The following is a 19,406-nucleotide window of genomic DNA, read 5'->3' on the forward strand; positions in this document are numbered from 1 at the left end:
TGGCAGAATTGCATCTGACCAGGGAAAGCAACCACCTTTGCTCCCCTAAAGTGATTCCGTACTCCCATCTCTCATTTGTATGCCCATCTAAGATAAGCTTTACAGAGGACCCATCACTTGGACGTGTTAAGGAAAACCCTTTGTGCAGCGTAGGTAATCTTGGCATCAGTGACGCACATGTTATGCCATGAGACAAAGAAAGCACACAGGATAAATGAGGACAGGAGGGCAAATGCTGCTTTTGTGGTTGAAAAAAGTGCTATCTAAGCTTTTCCTGTGCACAGCCTTATGAGGAATATTAATTCTAGTTATGAGCACTGATTCCAAAAAGAATAAGCGCTTGTGCAAAGATACCTCATTAAAGAAGAACTCATTATTTACATCTTGGACGAGTCAAAACAGGTTTTAGTCTATTTTTGTGGTAATTTGATGTAAGGTTTGGTTCACATGGTTCACCCTTGTGTACAGTAAGTGTAATGGGTCTGGGGAGGCATGGTCAATTCTCAATTACTGGTTGGGCCTTCATTTACATCAATTGAAGACAGAACCATTGCTTCATTTGAAATAGGCTCTTATTATAGCTTCCTCCCTATTTTAATATCAATGTTAAGCTGTTAATAAAACTTAAATTTACTTCACATTAAAATTATACCATCAATTCAGAGGGCAAAATGTACATGCTTCCCCGGCTGGGTGTCACTGTGAAACAATTTTATTAACAGAACACTTAAAGAGAGAGAAAGGCAAAGTAAGGTAACCACTTATTGAGTTAAAAGGGTTGAGGCTAAGAGAAAAACTCACCTTGTTGCCTGTCCCAGCACAGCAGATACCCAGAGCCATGGCAGCCCCACAGCGCACGTGAGGGTTGTAGCTCTCGGACAAAAGAGACACCACACTGGGACACTGCTCAGGGGTCCTTAACAAAGACAGAGAGAGAAAGAGAGAAAATTAGGCTGAGCCAAGAGGAGGCACTAAAGAGAACCATACAATGCTGCAGAGTTGAGGACACACGAGCATGAACATGAACCCCTTATTATGATTATCATACAGAATAAAAGTAACTAAGCGCTGGACCATTGGTTCATGATAACAATGTGTTCTTCTCTAATGAAGAATTACAGAGGTTTAGAGGATAAATGTCACCAACTGGTTTTGGTATGAAGATAATTTTTTTTTTCTCTGGTAAAATGTGTATACAAGGCTTATATGAACTATGGAATTTTAAGGCTAAAATTCATTATTAAAGCCAAAAGCTAAAGTGATGGATGAGGTGATTTGGTCCTAATGAGATAAAGCGCTTTCAGGCCTTGAGCAAAAGAGCAACATGAACCAAATCATCACAGTTATCTTGAGCTGACGATAGTGGGGAATGCCTCTTTGGGCAATCTTCCAACACACAGAGATTTGTTTCAGTGTAGCAATAATTGTTCATTGTGACACAAAGGGCCAAAAGCTAATATCGTTGTGGCATTAATTTTAATGCTACAGGTGCATTCACCCTGGCTGGGATGTAAACTGCCATGGTCACTGTATGCAGAGAGCATCTACATATTGGGGGAACTGTATTAGATGATTTTGGAGGGAAAAAAAAGTAGAGTGAAGACAGAGAGAAAGAGAGAAGGAGTAAAGTGAAAGCATGGGCATGAAATAAGCAACTTTGATTTATGTCTCTGAAAACTCTCCAAGTCCTTGGAGTTTTTTTCCCACTGGTGCTGTTGTGGAATATGGAGAATAGACATCACTAAGCCAAACCATTTAAGCCAATCTTTGGCTCAAGATACAAATTTCAAATGCCGTGGCTCTATGTGATTATTTTTCTGTCTCTGGTATAAACTGTTTCTTTGCCAACAGAGAGAACATTAAGGGGTGCTTCTGAAGAAATGTTTCATTACAGAAAAACTTATTTGAAATTAATATTATGGGATTGTAGGAAGAAAGTACTACAAGAGTATATACGAGTAATTGAAATAGAGTGCACTAAGTATTGTAGAATATATGACTGAAGTGAGTCTTAAAAGAATCTCTAACCTCACAATAAAAAGAAAGGAATTATGTGTTTAAGTGCTGCCAAGATAGGAACCAAACAATTATTAGGCACTTCAAGAGAACATAATGGGGGCTTTATGAGAGGGGGGAGAACTCTATTTCACTTTTAAACTGCCGATCTGTTTGCTCCCAAGTCACAATGAGACACACTTCAATCAGTCGATGCCAGATAATGGCTCAGCCTTGGTGACACTAATGTTGAGCCCCGTCGCATTAGGTTTACATCAGCAGGTGACATCAAAGTACAACAATTGTGCCATAGCTCGAAATGTATAACTGCACTGGGTTGTCCAACAGAGATATTTAATTTGAAAGCAAAAAAAACAAAAAACAGGGGGTTGGCGTAATCTGCTTTATACCAAGAATGTTATCTGACAATTTGCCTGTAAGCTAAGGTGGTGTTGATAACACCAGCGCTGCCTGGGCCTGACAGATGAACTGATTGTTGAGATTACTCAGTGCCTTTGAATCTCAGACAGGTTTGGTCTGCCCTTTTGATTAAAAAAAGAAAAGGAATTCCCCATCGAGAGTCTTGTAGGTCCAGTCAAGATGTGAGCACCATAATCAGCGGCACAAATCTCTCTGGTTTGTTTTGCCACAACTTAACTAAATTGTCACATTTTGCCAACTGTTTCAGACACATAACACTTCACTGAAGTGGCTGCCTTTGTTTCTTTCATAGAAGTAAGAGCTCACTGAATTGAAGGAGGAAAGAATAAGAGAATGCTAAATGACTTAGCTGTACCGGGCCCTAATCCTTTAAACCATCTGTTTAACTTTGTGCATTTGCCTAGTGGTTCAAAGTTAAGCAAATAAACATTTTAAACTTTCAGCATGATAGCTTTATCATTAAGATAACTGCTTTCACTGGCTAGCCTACTGGATTTACTTGGACTGGATCAGATAACAAATAGAAGTTAAAACACTGGAAGGTAGGACAGAGTAAAAACAAAACGCTACATTATATAGATTCCTCAGTAGTGCACGAAAGTATAGAAGTTGGCCAAGATGCCTGAGTACCTCTGTCTCCATTCAACATGCCATTAATAGTACTGCCTAAATATACACAATGTAAAACAAGGAGGAGAAACAGAGGCTACATCTGATTTGAACCAATAAATAGCCTCAATAAAGCCCAGAAAGTTATGTCTAAATAAGTATGAGCTTCGCTGGGTTTTGTGTTTAGTCCTCTGCATCAATATAGTGGCTCGTTCTTAGTGCATAATCTCCACTGGCCTGTTTGGAATTAGAAGCTCAGCTCAACCATATAGGAGGATTTGACTTGATCACAAATGACAGTCATTTAGAGATCTAGATCGCCTTTCAATATCACCTACAGGCATGAATTGATTCTATTCTGGTAGTCTGATGATGCCCTACAATCCAATCTTGGATAAGGACCCATTGTTAAGGTCTCCTGAGACAAATTTGTAATTTTACTTTGCATAAATAAAACTGACTTTACTTGATCAACACACATGTTGTTGGTTGTGAGGTTGTCAGCTCTCTAATACCCGCAAAAACACAGGGTACAGTCTATCCAGCATAGGACAGAAAAAAAATATGAACCAGGCCATCAAAAGTTCAAGGGCTTTTGTAATGGCTAGACACAGACCTAATTTATGACAAGTGTTGTAATCGATTAGGGACTACAGTAGCTTGAGAAAAACCTGAATGCCTTTTCAACCTCAGACTCAGATGGAAATCAATATCCAGAATTTGTTTCACTTGAAAAGGATGTGAAGCAATGACATCTGCATCCAAGCCAAACTTGAATATCCTCAATGTGTGGTGAGCTTAAGAACATCAAAATGAGCTGAAATACTGAAAATAGTAAAAAAAAAAAAGTTGAAAAGTTGATTAAATGTAACACTTGCAAAGGCTCCCGATAAGAATGAAATTCTTACGCTCCTGTACTCAGGCCCTTGTCAAATGTCGAGGTTTCAGAGACATGTGTCATAGTGAGACATGTAAAGTGAAACATATATGCTCTAACATATTCTCTGACATATGCTCTAACTCTTGAAAATGTTTACTTTACTACTACTGCCTTACTAGGCAACAAAAATGCACAATGTGTTCGCTCTACTGGTTAATGTACTGTACAACCATATGTGCATGCCTCACATTTATTATGGTGTGAATGTCAGAGGCTGATACAGCTGAAATTTAATAACTCCCTCAGTCTACAGATGTCAGGCAGTGCCCTGTGGAGCAACACATACATTGATAGGTTAGCGAAAGAGGCAGGAGGAATCCAGCTGTGCTAAATAAATTATAGATGGATTTTGCACCCATGAAATGTAATTGAGGCAGTAAGTAATGCACTAGCACTGCAAGAGAGCAGATCTGTTTAGTTTGCTTCCTGTCTGTTAAAAGCAGTCACCCAAATTCATCTTGAATGTACCTGGACAATGTTGGATTAAAAAGGCCACGATGCTGTGTGGCTTTTATATGTAACACTTTCATTGAATTCAATTTAAAAATTAACCACTGTTTAACCACATTAGAAAAGCTGCAAGTAGCAACAAATGTGCCAATGGAAGAGGGCTATGATAACATCGATGAATGTAAAGTAAGATGTAAATTATCAAAATAATAATCCAATTCTGGTAGGATATATAAACAGCATGTATGATGCATCCTGGTCATTAGGGGGGAAAAGAAAACTGGTAACAGTATTACTTAATTTGTTGCAAAATGCAATGCAAAAACAATACAAAAATACACATGCACTGGTACGAATTTGTCATCAAACAAACAAAAAAAAGTTTTCTAAATTATGCAAATTTCCAGAAGAACATACCATAATACAACATAGTACTAATAATAATTTTACTAGTACAAAAACTGCAAATTGTTTGAAAAATGTGTAGATCTGACAAATGAAGTTGCAATCTGAGCCAGCAAGATTGGATGAGGTCTGAAAAATGTGCCTGTGTGGCAGGTATTTGATGTGATGTGAGCCGAAGTCAGCATACTGCTACTAGCACACTTTCAGCTGTTCCATGCACCGAAAAAAAAAAAAATCACCAATCTTTTGATGAGAAATGAGAAGGAGACAGTGCAGGTTGGACGGGTGTTTTCAGATTTTTCCTGTTATCTCTGTGGGTCATCTTGAGGACTATGTGTTAAACAGCAGCTTTCACAAATTAGAAATGCACTGACTTTGTTCTGACAGACATTAGAGTTAGAAGAGCACTACAATGGACTGAAGATATTAAACTTAACCAATCAGAAACAGGTGACGAAAGAGGACATGCTGTGTATTACTGTATGTGGTTTTTGGCACCTGAGGTAAATTAGGGAAACCTTTCAGCTAAAATATATGGAGTGTAGACTTTTTTTTTTTTTTTTTTTACAGGAAGACATAAGGGTACACAGGGGGTTACTGACTGTACTTCTCACATTTTTTTGTGAAGAGAAGAATCACTCATCATCATCTGGTTACTGTAAACTCCAGAGAACGTTTATTTCTACGTGTGTTAATGTCTTGCACCTGCTTTTAAAAGCAAAACAATGAATCCACACTGACAGAAAACACATTTTGACTTGTTGAGACAGGAAGTTCAGAGAAAAAAAAAAAAACAACACAAATGTGGTCTAAATTTCAAACTTAATCGTCTACAAGAAAATACAATTATATTTAAAATTACATACTTGTCCTGACAATGTGAGCTCACGGAAGACGAAATGAAAAACTTATAGGATTCGAGTATGTTTTTCGAGCACCTTCCCACACAGAATACTTCTCCCCATACACCACTACTACCTCCCCCACCACTGCTAGCTTCAAATGGTGGAGAGAACAGAAAGTGACAAATATAAACAGTGGGACGGCTGTGTTGAAGGAAATTACCTCCCAGAACCACTGGCATGTTGCCAGCGCGAAGACATTCATCTGTTTTGGACAGAGTCTGACTCACGGGCAAGACGGAGGGGAGGGAGGGGAGAGTGAGAGAGCCAACTAGACGGGGGTGAGTGCAGGCAGTTTAGTGGCTGTGAACGAGAGGCAGCAAGTGGGAATGGGAGAAAGGCAGAGGAGCCACAACATCTGAAAGTTTTAAACCTGTGATCGCGGTAGGTGATGCGAAGCAAGACTGGGGGTTCCTCCAACATGTGGAGGCAAAACAAATTCCACATCATGGACTTAGACAGATTTAGGTTTTGCCTCTGAGGGAGGGCATTTTTTTTTTTGTCATGTTCTTACTTCGGGAGGGTGGAAATATAAAGATGAGATAGGGGACGTTAAAAAATACGAAGAGGTGTGCGTGTTAAGCTGCACTATTCTTTCAGCACAAACTGTCGCTTTAGTGTTTATGAAAGTTACGACGTATCGGCTTGGAAAAATACTTCGAGTTGAAACATCAAAGAGAAACTTTGCAACAGATGTTACCTTCAGAAGCAGGTGAGAAACTTTTGTAAAATCACACTAATGCCAGTTGTTACTGTATTGTTTTTTTAATAATTAACATTTTGTTGACTTGTACAATAAGTAAAGACTGTAGACAGTGATACAATTGTGTATGTTTCATCGAAAACCACACTGAAGAGGGCTTTAAGTTAATCTAACACTAAATCTCTGTATTTAATGGGTTCAAAGAATTTTAAATTTTCATACATTCATGTACCAAGTTTTAAAAACAATGATCGTGTTTTTAACTGAATCATGTGTGTATTTAGGAAATGTTATAGAAAGACCATTTAAACCTTTCTGCAAATTATTCCTATAAAAATTTGTTTCATAGTTATATTTCATTGTTATAACTGAAAAGGCATGTAAGCTATTCCTCCTTATATTTTCCATCTTGGTAAATTTCTTTGCCATGATGTGGAAACAATAATAGTCATCAGACAGGAAAGACCCTCTTCATTTGTTACCATAAGCGTCTCGTTAATATGCCATCATTCAGACAAATAAAGCAAAGGAGTAACAAGGTCTTTCTTTTCCTTTAACAGACCTGTTTGTCCTTTTAAGTGGATGCGATGGATGACAAGACTATTAACTGCCTGGGAAAGTGAGGACCCCTACTAGCGTGTCCCTGTGGAAATACTAATCGTGGGGGTTGGGATTATTGCCAACATTGGAATTTGTAGCGTTGGACCCGTTTTTTTCTTTTCTTCCCTCCAAACGGTGGATCCTCTACTGATATTCCGTTCGGTTTATATATTGCACAAAGGGATGTAGCGTCCTGTGCACTGACCCTGAGCTGTCCCGCCCTACCCTCTGCCCTTGCCTGTGGGACCCAGTGACCATGCTGACCGAGTCTCAAACACCAGAGAGATCAGAGCCCAGACCCACGCTAAGGCCCGCTGTAACCTGTGCAGCACCATGTCCCAGCCATTCGCGGCTCCACTCGAGGCTAACGGCTCACGACCAGAAGCGTCTGGGGTTCAGCTGAAATGGGCCGCCCTGCTTATTGTCATGGTCATCATCCCCACTATTGGAGGTAACATCTTGGTCATTCTTGCTGTGTCACTTGAGAGAAAGCTGCAGAACGCCACCAACTATTTCCTGATGTCGCTTGCTGTGGCTGATCTACTGGTGGGACTCCTAGTGATGCCCATTGCCCTCATCACTGTTCTCTACAGTAAGTTTAACATGGGGCCTTGTGATCAAAAACCTGACTTGTGCAACACTATAGCAGTAAATATCTGACTCTACAAAGAGAAACATGTCCTTGTCCTCAATGCCCAGATCAATTTCACGCCACCTTTCTGATTAAATGTGAACCCAAATGATTAAAATTACCCTTCTATCGAGCTGGGTTTGAACTGTTTCAACACATACAGGCCAACCAGTTTTAAACAACCCTGAGTAAAAAAACCTATCAAGGAGTAAGTGTGTGTTTGGATATTCTACAAATAAAGTCCCCCATTTCATAGGAAAACTATGTTTAACTTGTATTAACTTTACTAATCGACATAGAAAAATGGACTAACACGCTTACGGGTAGCAAAGGAGGTTAAAAATTGTTTGTGAACAACACTAGATACGATCGCAAGTAACTGTAAACAAATTATTCTAGATGACATATTATAACAGATTGTGGATAATAAACATGCTACTTTCTCTGGCATAGTAGAGTAGGAGTTGCACGGCTTGGACTGAACTAATGGTCTGGGTGGTTCATTACCCAACAAAAAGAATGTAAATGATAATTTTATTTTAATTCTGGTGACAGTGCTGTGTAAATACAGCTACATCTCAAACGATTGGGCTTATATTCTCTTACAAAGCTACGGCTAAGCTACCATTCCCCATTAATTCAGTTGGACGATAATGAGCCAGATCCTAATCATGTCTCTCTCTCTGTCTCACACCCACACACAGATGGAATAATTTGTCATGGCGCTATCCACCTGTCTTGCCTCTCATTTAAAAAATCAAAAAAATCACAGTTTTGAATCATAACTGGATGTCTTACACTAAAGGGCCTGCACAAGTCAAACTGGTCATGGGTGCCGCTTTTGTCAATCGCAGCTTAATGCAGAGGCTATATAAGTAAGGGCCATGCAGTCAGTCTATCATTACATGTATGTTTGTAATGCATCTATCTACTTTCATCTACATGCTGTCCACACATTCAGATCCAAGTGTTGCTGTGTTAAAAAAAGAAAAGAAAAAAAAGATCCCAACTGGCAGAACTTTGACGTTATATAGTGAATTTGCTTAACCTAAACAATAGATAAGGCAACGACTCACTTCCACTTCCACACAGGCTGCAAGTTTCAAGGTTGAGAGATTAAAATTTAAGCAGTATATCATCAAAAGAGGCAGAAAGCTTCAAACAAATTTGAGAAGGACAAAAGTGTATGATTTTTTTTAAAGCTATCGCTTAAATGTAGGCCCTTGCAAACTTAATTTATCTCTATCTCTATTTATATCTAAGACCTAATAAAGAGTCCTGATCCTTCAGTTGAAAACCAATGCAGGAAGGTTATAAATGTATATATGGTATTAGTCCAACAAATAACTCCATTTAATTCAAAATAGGACAATTTATTTTTTGCTGCTGGTGGAGTGAGATGCTATGATGTGTTAATCCACAACTGAAAAGTTTGAAAGTGATTGTATCGATGAGTTTTCTTTCTAATTCCATTTTAGGAATAAACTCTTCAATTGTCAAATATATATTTTTAAACCCAGCTATCATTACCTCCTTGTTAGACAGATGAATCTCAGAACACTGAGTTGAGAATGGAGAGGTCATGGGGATATATATCAACTGAGTGGACAGTCAAACTTCCAGACGGAGGATTAGTTCCTTCAACTGAACCCTAGCTGGAGGACAGGAGACGCACACAGTTACACGGTACAGATTAGACTGGCAATATTACCAGCATACATCACTGCTCTAAGGCAGCAAGTATTACAACAAAAAATATGGGCTCAAGATCAACCTAACTGCAGGGTCATAAAGCATTCAATATACATGTGAGGGCACACACAGTACAAGAAAATGCCTCAGTGTAAAATGTGAAAAGGGAAGCCGTGAATGTAACTGGACTACAGTTTAGGGATGCACCAATCCGACTTTTTCAGTCCTGATACCAATATGCTTTGGGTATCAGCTGATACAGAGTACCGATCCAATACCAGTGTTTAATTAATAAGTTGTATGCCTTAATGTGTGAAAGAGATTGGGATCATTCTTTTATGTGTGAAATAATAAAGCTCGACTTAAACGTTGCTCTCTTAACTTTGTAAAACAAAATGTAACAAATGAATACATAGATATAAATCTACTGAACTGTTATTTATTAAAATAATGGTATCCGATATGAGATCAGCCCATTGTTACAGATACCCAATCCAACTATTTGAGTCAGTATCGGACTGATATCCGTTATCAATATCGGTGCATTTCTACTACAGTTACATCTGTATGCGCTGCCAGACCTTTTCCACATCTGCTGGGAAAATTAATTCAAAGCATAAAGGCAACACCTTGAAAGATGTAGGACATCTGCTTGTTTAAAATGTGAGCTGTGTGAACACACACTGCTAGTAACTTAAATACATAATGCATTCATGGATGATAAAAAAAGATGAAAGACAGATGAACAGATGAACTGGTGTCATTTCTAAAGTGACATACCTGCAAGGCATCACCTCATAACACACTCCAATGACAAATTAGTCACAGTTTTCATGTCTCTACTTGACATATATATATAAAAACAAACAAACATGTGTTATAATGAATTTTTCCTGTGCTAAAAAAAAATTAATAATAAAAAAAGGTGCAATGGTGAGTTTTCTTCTTAAGTAACATTAAACAAACACAAACAACAAACAACACAACAAACAATGCAATAAGAGTAATTACTGTATGAAGTATAGATAATTTTGTCTTGATCAAAGCCTTGTGTAAGCAGAACCTACTGGACATCGATTACCCTCAGTGGAACGATTTATAGGCTGGTGGAACAAGATATGTTCAAAAGCAAACCATAAAAAAAAAAAAGCATTACTGATATTGATGGAAAGAAGTTTGACTATGAGACTAATACAAACTCACTTGCTCCAATGCAGAAGAAGTTAAATTTGCATATGAAATAGATACAGTGGTGATTGCCAAGAGCGCTCCAAAGTTTACTCAAAGTTTCAGTTAAATGGAATAAAAATATGTGCCTTTCTATAGATACTTGGAACTTGTAAGCTACACTGTTTATTGAATTTGGCTTGGGATTCAACATTTCAGAGGAAAGGTACAGAAGTTTACTTTGAGAACAAGTGCAGTATTTGTCAATGAATAAGCCTTCCAGATGAAACCTCATCAAAACTATGACTCAAATATTCCTCCAAGTGTGACAAGAAAGCAGTACGAGCAACGAAGGGGAGGGTGGCAAAACAAAGAAAATTATGTAAAGAATATTTCCAACAGTCTTTTTTTAAATGGGTGATGGTCACGGGACAAAGGCCAGAACAATTACTTGCCAAATTTTATGCCTGGAACTGAAAATAAACACTACTGTTGAGCATAGTCTCCGGCACATCTACATAAAGAGCTTTTAGCTCCATAAACAGTCAGTGAACCCTCCTTTTTCCAGTAAAGTCATTCCTCCCATAGATAAACAAACACCAATCTTTTGCATGAGTGCTACTTCTAATCCCTTTCCATTGTGGTACATCTCCCATAACTGGTAGTAAAAGACCAAGTTCTTTTTGAAAAGAAACTGGGGTATATTATAAAAGTGCATTAAAGGAATTACTACTTGTGTTTGGACCACAACAGATAACTTATCTACAAATAATATTTTAAAAACCCAACTACTCTAGGACAACAGTTTCTAATCATAGTGGATGCATTTCTTCTTATGTTCTCTTTAGACTCTGGCTGGCCTCTCCCGGACTTCCTCTGTCCTATTTGGCTCTTCCTGGATGTGCTGTTTTCCACCGCGTCCATCATGCATCTATGCGCCATTTCACTGGACCGCTACATTGCCATCAAGAAGCCAATCCAACACAGCCAGTACAAATCCAGAGCCAAAGCGATGGTCAAGATAGCACTGGTGTGGCTTATATCCATTTGTAAGCACATTCATTCAGATTTCCTTTCAACTTAACACAAACTTTACTCAACTCTAGAGCACATTGATAAAGTTAATCTCAGGAAAGATGGCCTTCAGATAGATTTCTTGACATAAGACCCATGGCAGACCTGGTTTTTTTCAGGAATCCAAGCCGGATGCAATAAAAGCAGATACTATATAAACAGCTACACTACCCACTACATTGTATATAGGAACGAGATGGGGTGTCTGAGGGGCTTGGACAGTAATATTGCACTTGCATTGGTCACAGTGCATCTTAGAGATGTTACTAAAGATGTCATAAGGTCAATTTTCATGAGAGGCTGGAGTTTATTCAAAGGCCACTATGGCGTATGCATCCAACCAAGCTGTTTGGACTAATTAGGGACGTGAAATAGAGCACCAACACTTACTTACTCGGACAATTAACTGAATCGAGCCATTGTCAATGTTATCATTTAAAGCTTTTCCTGCTTTGACAAGTCAAAATGTCTGTCATGAAAAGGGTCTCATAAGAACAGATAATGAAATCGGTCACTAGGTGAGAAGGTGCTTCATGATAAAGCAAGTTTTTGAAAAATATAAAGCATTCATAGAGGCGTAGGTATTCTGCTTGAATGTCCTCTTGATGAAAGAATCACACTTGCCTGTTTTAATTTATCCCACACAGCTCTCGTATGAGTGTTGGGGTCCATTGTTCGTTGATCTGCCGTTATTTAACAAAAGGAGGGTAAAAGTTTGACCTAATTCACTGAGGAATTATTGCCTAGTGCTCAGTGCCAGTACTGAGACCACTAAAAGCACAGTCAGTTTAGCTGTTGATTTTGGTTCCACTTGAGCTTCATTTCATGAGCAAAACCGGGAGATCAGATGGATTGGAGGGAGAGGCACTTAACACCGCTGACTGCAGAACAGTTTCTCCCTGACTGTATACTATTGCTCAATTTAAGAGGGATCATGCAGGCCACGGATGGTTAGTTTACTTAACTTAAAAAACAAAAATGAAATCCTACAATCAGACCTCTGCTTATTATTCTTGAAACAGCTGCTTCATGACACTTCTATTGATTTCTACTACTACCTAACTATAGAATGAAAAAATTAAGGAATTTCTTTCTCTTAGATGAAAAAAAGAAACAGCTGGGTAATATTAATTTGTGTTGAACCAATTCTAGTGCCAAGAGTTAATCAGCCATTCAATCAGTGCTTAAAAAAAAAAAAATTGCCAATGTTTGCCAATACTAACAAAGTTTCTCATTTTCCAGGTATAGCAATCCCGATTCCGATCAAGGGGCTTCAGAACTACCATCCTCACAACAACATCACCTTCAACAGTAACCACACATGCCTGTTGAAAACAGACACCTTCCGGGAATTTATCATGTTTGGCTCCATGGCAGCATTCTTCATCCCTTTGACCATCATGATGATCATTTATCTTCTTACTGTCCAGGTGTTGCGCAAAAAGGTTTATTTGCTCAGGTCAAAGGTGACTCAGCGTTTTAGCTACCCAACGATCGCCACAGTTTTTCAAAGGGAACAGGCTGTGACCTCACCTCAAGCTGAGCAGCTGAACATGCTGGACAGCAGACTTCACAGGACTCAAGAAAAACCAAATACTGGGACCCCAAACTCTCCTACAGGAGATGACATGCCCTTTCGGAGAATGTCTACCATGGGTAAGAAGTCAATCCAGACTCTGAGCAATGAGCAGCGCGCCTCAAAAGTGCTAGGCATCGTCTTCCTCCTGTTTGTAGTCATGTGGTGTCCCTTCTTCATTACTAATATCACCTCTGTGCTATGCACCAGCTGTGATGTTAATGTAATCGCCCGCCTCATGGAGATCTTTGTTTGGGTGGGTTATGTGTCATCAGGAATCAATCCATTGGTCTACACCCTATTCAACAAAACTTTCAGGCAGGCGTTCACACGTTACATCACCTGCAATTACAATAACTCTGGGCCAGGAAGGCACCCAAGGGCATCAAATGCAGATTGGACCCTTACGAGAATTTCATTCAGATCTTCCATGGCAGAAAACTCTAAACTGTTCATGAAGCGGGGAATGAAGAATGGCATTGGAGCAGTGAGCTACCAAAGTCCACTGAGGAGCCGGAAGGCACCTGTACAGTCATCCAATGGTGTTGTGTTAGACACAATGCTCTTGACTGAAAATGAAGACCGTAAGCAGGAGGAACATGTTAGTTGTGTCTAGAGCTACTTGAAAAAAATATCCGGTCAAAGGAAGCACTCGGAAGTGTTTTATTTCCTTAAAAACAAAATTCTTGCCTCACAACAAAACATTAAAAAAGCAGGATTGGAATTTGATGTTACTTTCAATCTAATTGACCAATTGTAATGTACACAGACAGAAGAGAAACAGGGCTATAATATCAATTATGATCATTTCAGAAACACTATGCTACTCTTCAAACTCAGCCAAACTCTTCTGTTACATATGTGAATAGATATAGTCAATACATTATTCAACTGGCCTCCAAAATAGGCCACATTAAGAATGTGAATTCTCAAAGATACAAGGACAGTTGATAGGGTAGTAAAAGAGAGTTTGAGTTTTCAAGCTGTGTAAAACAGTAACTTTGAGATAACCTGTACCAGGTCAAACACACTCTATGAAAGGTCAACAAAATTTAGACAACTAGACAAAAATACATAACGGAGACGCTATGACAACCTGGAAACTCTGTGAATGCAGAATACAATATGCAGTATACCTATGCTGATTCTTTTAACTTGGGCTATCTGAATGTGTTATAAACCATCTCAAACCACATGCTTATGTTTTGTTGAGACAGCCAGAACTCTACCTTTCAAATATCTTCTGCAACAAACACATGAAATGCACTGCACACTTGAAATGATACGTTGTATTTGCTGGACCTTTGGGAAGTGCTTTTGTATGTGTATTACTGCCAAATGTTTTAACTATTCAAAAAGGTTTCTATATATAAGACTGTAAATAAAAACAAAATCAAGATTGAATGGAAATCTACATGTGTTCAATAAAATATTTGTGTTGCTAAACTAAAAGAAAACTGAATCTATTCTGACCATCCCTTTTCTTTTACTGTGTACGTCTACAGCCTTATGGTACTTCAATTTCATCAGCAACCTTTCATGAACCAATGTTGGTCAAAGCACAACAGGACAGCCAAATAAACACACTGTAAATCACAGCATTAGAAGATCAGCAAATACAGTCACTTAAAAGTGACTCAACACAACTGAAGAATTATTAACTATAAACATTAGAGGTTATTAAAATAGCCATGGGAGGAAATGTCAGATTGCATTTCAAATATATAAAATTGCCTAAATTAGAACCTGTATATATAATATGAACTAAATGTTTGCTCCATGGAACAACAAATCTGAGATTTTGATAGGGCTCCACAAGCTTGGTATGTGAGTTTGGTGTGTGTCAATTTATTTTTGCTTGGAACGACCACATCTCTTTTTAATGACCAGGAACTCAGTTGATTTAATAAGAAGAAAAGAAACATTAGACATTTGAACTTAAAACTGTCCTCCCTGGGCGCAAATGTGCATGTTGGGGGTGTGGAGGAAGTGGGAAGTTGGAAAAGAGGACAGTATTTGAATTGTTCTGGTTCAGAAGTCTTTCTAAACACAGGAAAGATTTACACTTGGTTTATCTAGAGGCCAATTGATCACACAATATTGCATAGCCTTTTTTGGGCTTAAAAATGTACACCCTGATATTTGTGCACTGGCTAGGCGCTCTGTTTAAAACTGCTCTGGTCTCTGATTGGTAAATTCATGTCGCTGTAAGAGTAACAAATCTCTATAAATAGCCAGGAAAGAAAATGTGTGAGTGACAATGACAAGAACGTTCAGTTTCCTCTGACAAGAGGAATACTTTCCATGAAGACCTGAATGTTTTTTTTTTATTGGCTGTTATCTAACAAAGACCATTTAGCTCTTTCATTTTGCATGAATCCTAGGAAATAGTAAAAATATTTTAAAAACTTTCAGTGCCATAATTGCAATAAACAAAGACAACCTAAGAGATGAAACAGTGCTGTACAATGAAGTCTATTCCAGAGGTAAATGTCTACTAACTGTTTTCTCTATGGCTGGGTATAATTTGAACAATTTCAATACACTATAATTTCTGAGTTTCGGTACTGATACTCTCTGAGGAATTTAAAAAGCATTTTTCTCTTAAAAAAATGTGCCACCTTCTAAAATGCATAAGTGTTTAATTAACATTAATCAGTGTGTGCTTGTTTAGAGGCAGATCAATCAAAGGAATTTTGGCATTGATGACCTTGATAACAGAGGAGCGTCTGGTGGGTGTAGAGGAACCAGACACAGTGTTCATAGCTCAAGTAATTTAGTCTGGTTCTTACCTGAACAAGATGAAACCAATGGACTCGACAGCAGCCCTTCTGACGTCATCATTCACGTCGCTCACCTTAATTAAGACAAACAAAGCAGTTAAATAACCAAAGCAGATACTGAGACTCTTCAACTCCTGCAATTAACATTTATGATGTAGTTCTCATGTGGCTCACAGTATGAGGATTATTCACAGAATCTAATAACTTTAGCTTGTATAAGGTGCCACCTACAGGACAAGTTGTTCACACCTCTGATATATGTTGCAATTGCAAATGTAAGCCACCGAAAGCACAATGAAAATGCATATACATAAATCTTTAAGCTGTAGTGTAATTTTCTTGCACTTTCTCCCTGTTAAAATAAAGTGTTGTAATTCAGGCAGTCCTAGTAATTGGCACTGGTTCCAACAAAAGATGTCTGGACAAAATGGATTTAGAATTCTTTACCACAGCATCAAACTCAAACGGGAAAACACTTACATTAAAGCTGCATGCGAGTCTGATGATTTAACCATCAAATCATAGTCTCATCAGAAAAAAGTATACTTTTTTTTTTTAAACAATCATAACCACATGTTAAACTAAGTAATTAGAATTATGATACCAGCTGCAGTTGTGCAGACTTGGCATCTGCTTCACTGCCAGCATGATAATTCTCAGTGAAATAATGTACTGTGAAGAGGGCCATTACGAGAAACACTTACAGCGACATGTAGCAGGCGTCGGATGGCCTTGTTGTTTCCGGAGCCACAGTAAGCCATGCCCACGGTGTACATTCCAGAGCGCCGCAGGATGGGGTCCTATGGTAGACAGTGAAGGGAAGCAGAGCTTTGACACTTTGTGTCTGGATGCACAACTACAAATCAACATAGCTTGAGTCATTTCCCAAATTTAGCTCTTTAAGGATTCCTGGCAAGGAGTTCAGAGGAGACATGAAATAAACACACGCAACCAGGGGTCGTATGAGTACATGCAGGACTCAATACATCAAACACTGAAACTGCACATTGCAACTGCAAAGTTTATTGAGTGCAACGACCTAGTGAGATACAATGAGAATTCCTCTTGAATTCTCTCCCCACTTAATATCCTCTGAATTAATCAAGCTCAGGTCCGTCCGTATGTATTGTGTTAATATATGCATTAGCTACACCAATGCCACAAAACAAGCCTTTGTTTTTCTTAGAAAATAAGACAACTCTGACCTCATTGTGTACATGATTTGGCCTCTGTGACCATTCCAGCCTTACCTTGTCTCTGCACAGGCTCTCAATGAGGGCATCAGCCTCCTCCATGCGTCCGTACATGACCAGAGCAATTCCCACAGCCAGGCCACGCAGGATCTTCTCGTGCTGTGTCTCCTGAGCATAGCCTACCATGTCCTCGATGGCCTGAGCTGACTTGGAGCCCAGCATGACCAGACCCAGGGCCAAGCCCGCAGCCTCACCTGAGAGGTCAAATGATATGGTCAGCATAACTTGTGTTGGCTTTTAACATGTAGTTGACCTTTTTTTTGCTTCTATATACACCATACCTCATCCTTTCAGAAATACAATATTTATGTTCATGCATCTCATCAGTCAGCTGTTAATCTGTGTTCATATTTTTGTGCAACCCAAATCAAAATGTTACCTACGTTTCTGACATTATACAAGGACACGCAGGAAGTACAAATACTAATGATAGTTTTTAGGTAATTGTCATTAAAATGTACTGAACAGCTTTCTGTTTAGGACCGTTTCAAAACTTTTGAATTTGTCCAGGGCTTACGCACCAGTGACAGCATCATCCTGGTACAGGTTGGACTTGAGGAGGTCATAAACATCCTGTCTAGCTGTGCCCAAAGCAGCCAAACCAAGGCCAAGAGCACCACCATGACGGACAATCTGTGAAACAGAAGAAGAAAACACACCACGTGAGATGAAGCACAGAAACATAAATTCAAACTCTGACAAAATGAAATAAACTAGCTGCCGGTATCTCAAAAAAAATTGTAGGATTATGCTTTGAACTGTTTACTAAAAGCAAATGATGTCGGCAAATTTTGCAACCCAGCAATTTTGTGAGTCACATTCAAATATAAACATGTTTTTGACAATGAACCAGCATTTAAAGCCAACTCACATCATTGCTGGCGTTCTTGAGCTGACTGAGCAGGTAGTCGATGATGTCCCCGCCATGGTTGGCATGGATGAGTCCCAGAGCATACAGGCCTCCTCCCTCCTGGTAGGCAGAGCCGGGGGAGGTGTCTTTGGGCAGGTAAGTGGCCATTAACTGAAGTGCCTCTTTCTCGTGACCCTAAAAAACACAGCGTAATACATTTCAAATTAAATGAAGCCTATCTGAAATAAAATCCAATTTATGTTTTTTCACACTGTATTACAATCATAGTGACAAGTTTACCTTGTGGATGACACCCAGACTTGCTGTGGCTGTGAACTTTGCCCAGTTGGTGGCTCTTGCAAGCCATTCCAAGTTTTCTCTACAAGGACAAACAAAAACTTTGGTCTAACAATCACATGTAGTAAGTACATTTTGCAATGTTAATTGTGCAACAGACTATATTTTTCTGTTGTGATGTTTTCTGTTACAGCACAGTTACCTAAGAAACTGGTCACTTGTGGTTCCCGTGTGCATGAAAGAGTTGGCTATGACCGTGGCTGTGTGGCACACTGAATTTCGCACTGCATCCTAAAGTGAAGGAGAAAAAAAAAAATAGAAGCAGAAGCTGTTAAGAGCAAATTCAGTTAATTTTCTTATCAACTGATGCACAATCTGCTTCTCATCTGACTGTAAACAGTAGTTTAATTCATTTATATTCTCTAAGTCATTAGGCCCATTAGCCTGCATTACCTTTGTGTTTTTGAGGATCATTAGATCTGTGTTGTTATTTCGGATTAGGAACTGCAGGTGCAGCTCGATGGCCATCTCCCCACTAAGGATTTTGATCATCTTGGCGTTCTGGTCTTTGGGCTCATCTTTCTATAAAAACAAAGAGAAGCAATATGATTGTTAGAGAATTAAATAGAAGTTGCTCTGAAACACAGAAAAAGTGACAAGCACCTGGTATCACAAAAACAATCCAAAGAGCTTACAGTTTCTGCTGGCTTTCCAGCAGGGGAGCTTCCAGCCTTGTCATCTGTCTCCATTGCGTCACTGTAACACAAACAAGAAACAACATTCTTCAATGTTGGGTCACATCATCACAGGTACTCAACTTCATAAGTAACATAATATACTATTTGTATATCTTAAATAAGCTCAGTTTTAATAAATATCATATATTCATTCATAAAATAAATATTCAGATTCTGAATATCTACATGAGTGCATGTTCAGCTTGGTGCTTGAGGATTTTAATGATAAAACAAAGGAAATCTACTTTTTTGTCTCAGGTGAAATTCTAGATGAACTCTTCTCATTCAGATATCAGTTAAA

The 19,406-nt window shown here is 38.8% G+C and overlaps 2 protein-coding genes across 2 annotated transcripts in view; one reads left to right on the top strand and one right to left on the bottom strand.

Annotated features, from left to right (window-relative positions):
- Positions 1-19,406, bottom strand: part of psmd1 (proteasome 26S subunit, non-ATPase 1) — a 42,435-nt gene that overhangs the window by 18,044 nt on the left and 4,985 nt on the right. The window contains exons 8-17 of the mRNA XM_067596773.1: positions 19,064-19,124; positions 18,822-18,950; positions 18,571-18,659; positions 18,372-18,450; positions 18,093-18,266; positions 17,743-17,854; positions 17,219-17,415; positions 16,673-16,768; positions 15,978-16,042; positions 802-916 (exon numbers count right to left, since the gene is read on the bottom strand). Coding sequence (XP_067452874.1) covers positions 802-916; positions 15,978-16,042; positions 16,673-16,768; positions 17,219-17,415; positions 17,743-17,854; positions 18,093-18,266; positions 18,372-18,450; positions 18,571-18,659; positions 18,822-18,950; positions 19,064-19,124 — 1,117 coding nt within the window. The remainder of the gene's footprint in view (positions 1-801; positions 917-15,977; positions 16,043-16,672; positions 16,769-17,218; positions 17,416-17,742; positions 17,855-18,092; positions 18,267-18,371; positions 18,451-18,570; positions 18,660-18,821; positions 18,951-19,063; positions 19,125-19,406) is intronic.
- Positions 4,850-14,683, top strand: htr2b (5-hydroxytryptamine (serotonin) receptor 2B, G protein-coupled). The gene is made up of 4 exons (XM_067596772.1): positions 4,850-6,454; positions 7,006-7,637; positions 11,384-11,584; positions 12,852-14,683. Exons 2-4 carry the CDS (start codon positions 7,379-7,381, stop codon positions 13,799-13,801), a joined length of 1,410 nt encoding a protein of 469 aa, XP_067452873.1. The 5' UTR covers positions 4,850-6,454; positions 7,006-7,378; the 3' UTR covers positions 13,802-14,683.

This window comes from Thunnus thynnus, chromosome 8 (genome assembly GCF_963924715.1).
Source record: "Thunnus thynnus chromosome 8, fThuThy2.1, whole genome shotgun sequence".
Lineage (NCBI taxonomy): Eukaryota > Metazoa > Chordata > Actinopteri > Scombriformes > Scombridae > Thunnus > Thunnus thynnus.

Coding starts and splice junctions, on each gene's coding strand:
- htr2b (XM_067596772.1), top strand. CDS start 7,379: ATGTCCCAGCCATTCGCGGCTCCACTCGAGGCTAACGGCTCACGACCA. Junction 7,638..11,383: donor CCTCATCACTGTTCTCTACA/GTAAGTTTAACA, acceptor TGTTCTCTTTAG/ACTCTGGCTGGCCTCTCCCG. Junction 11,585..12,851: donor GGTGTGGCTTATATCCATTT/GTAAGCACATTC, acceptor CTCATTTTCCAG/GTATAGCAATCCCGATTCCG.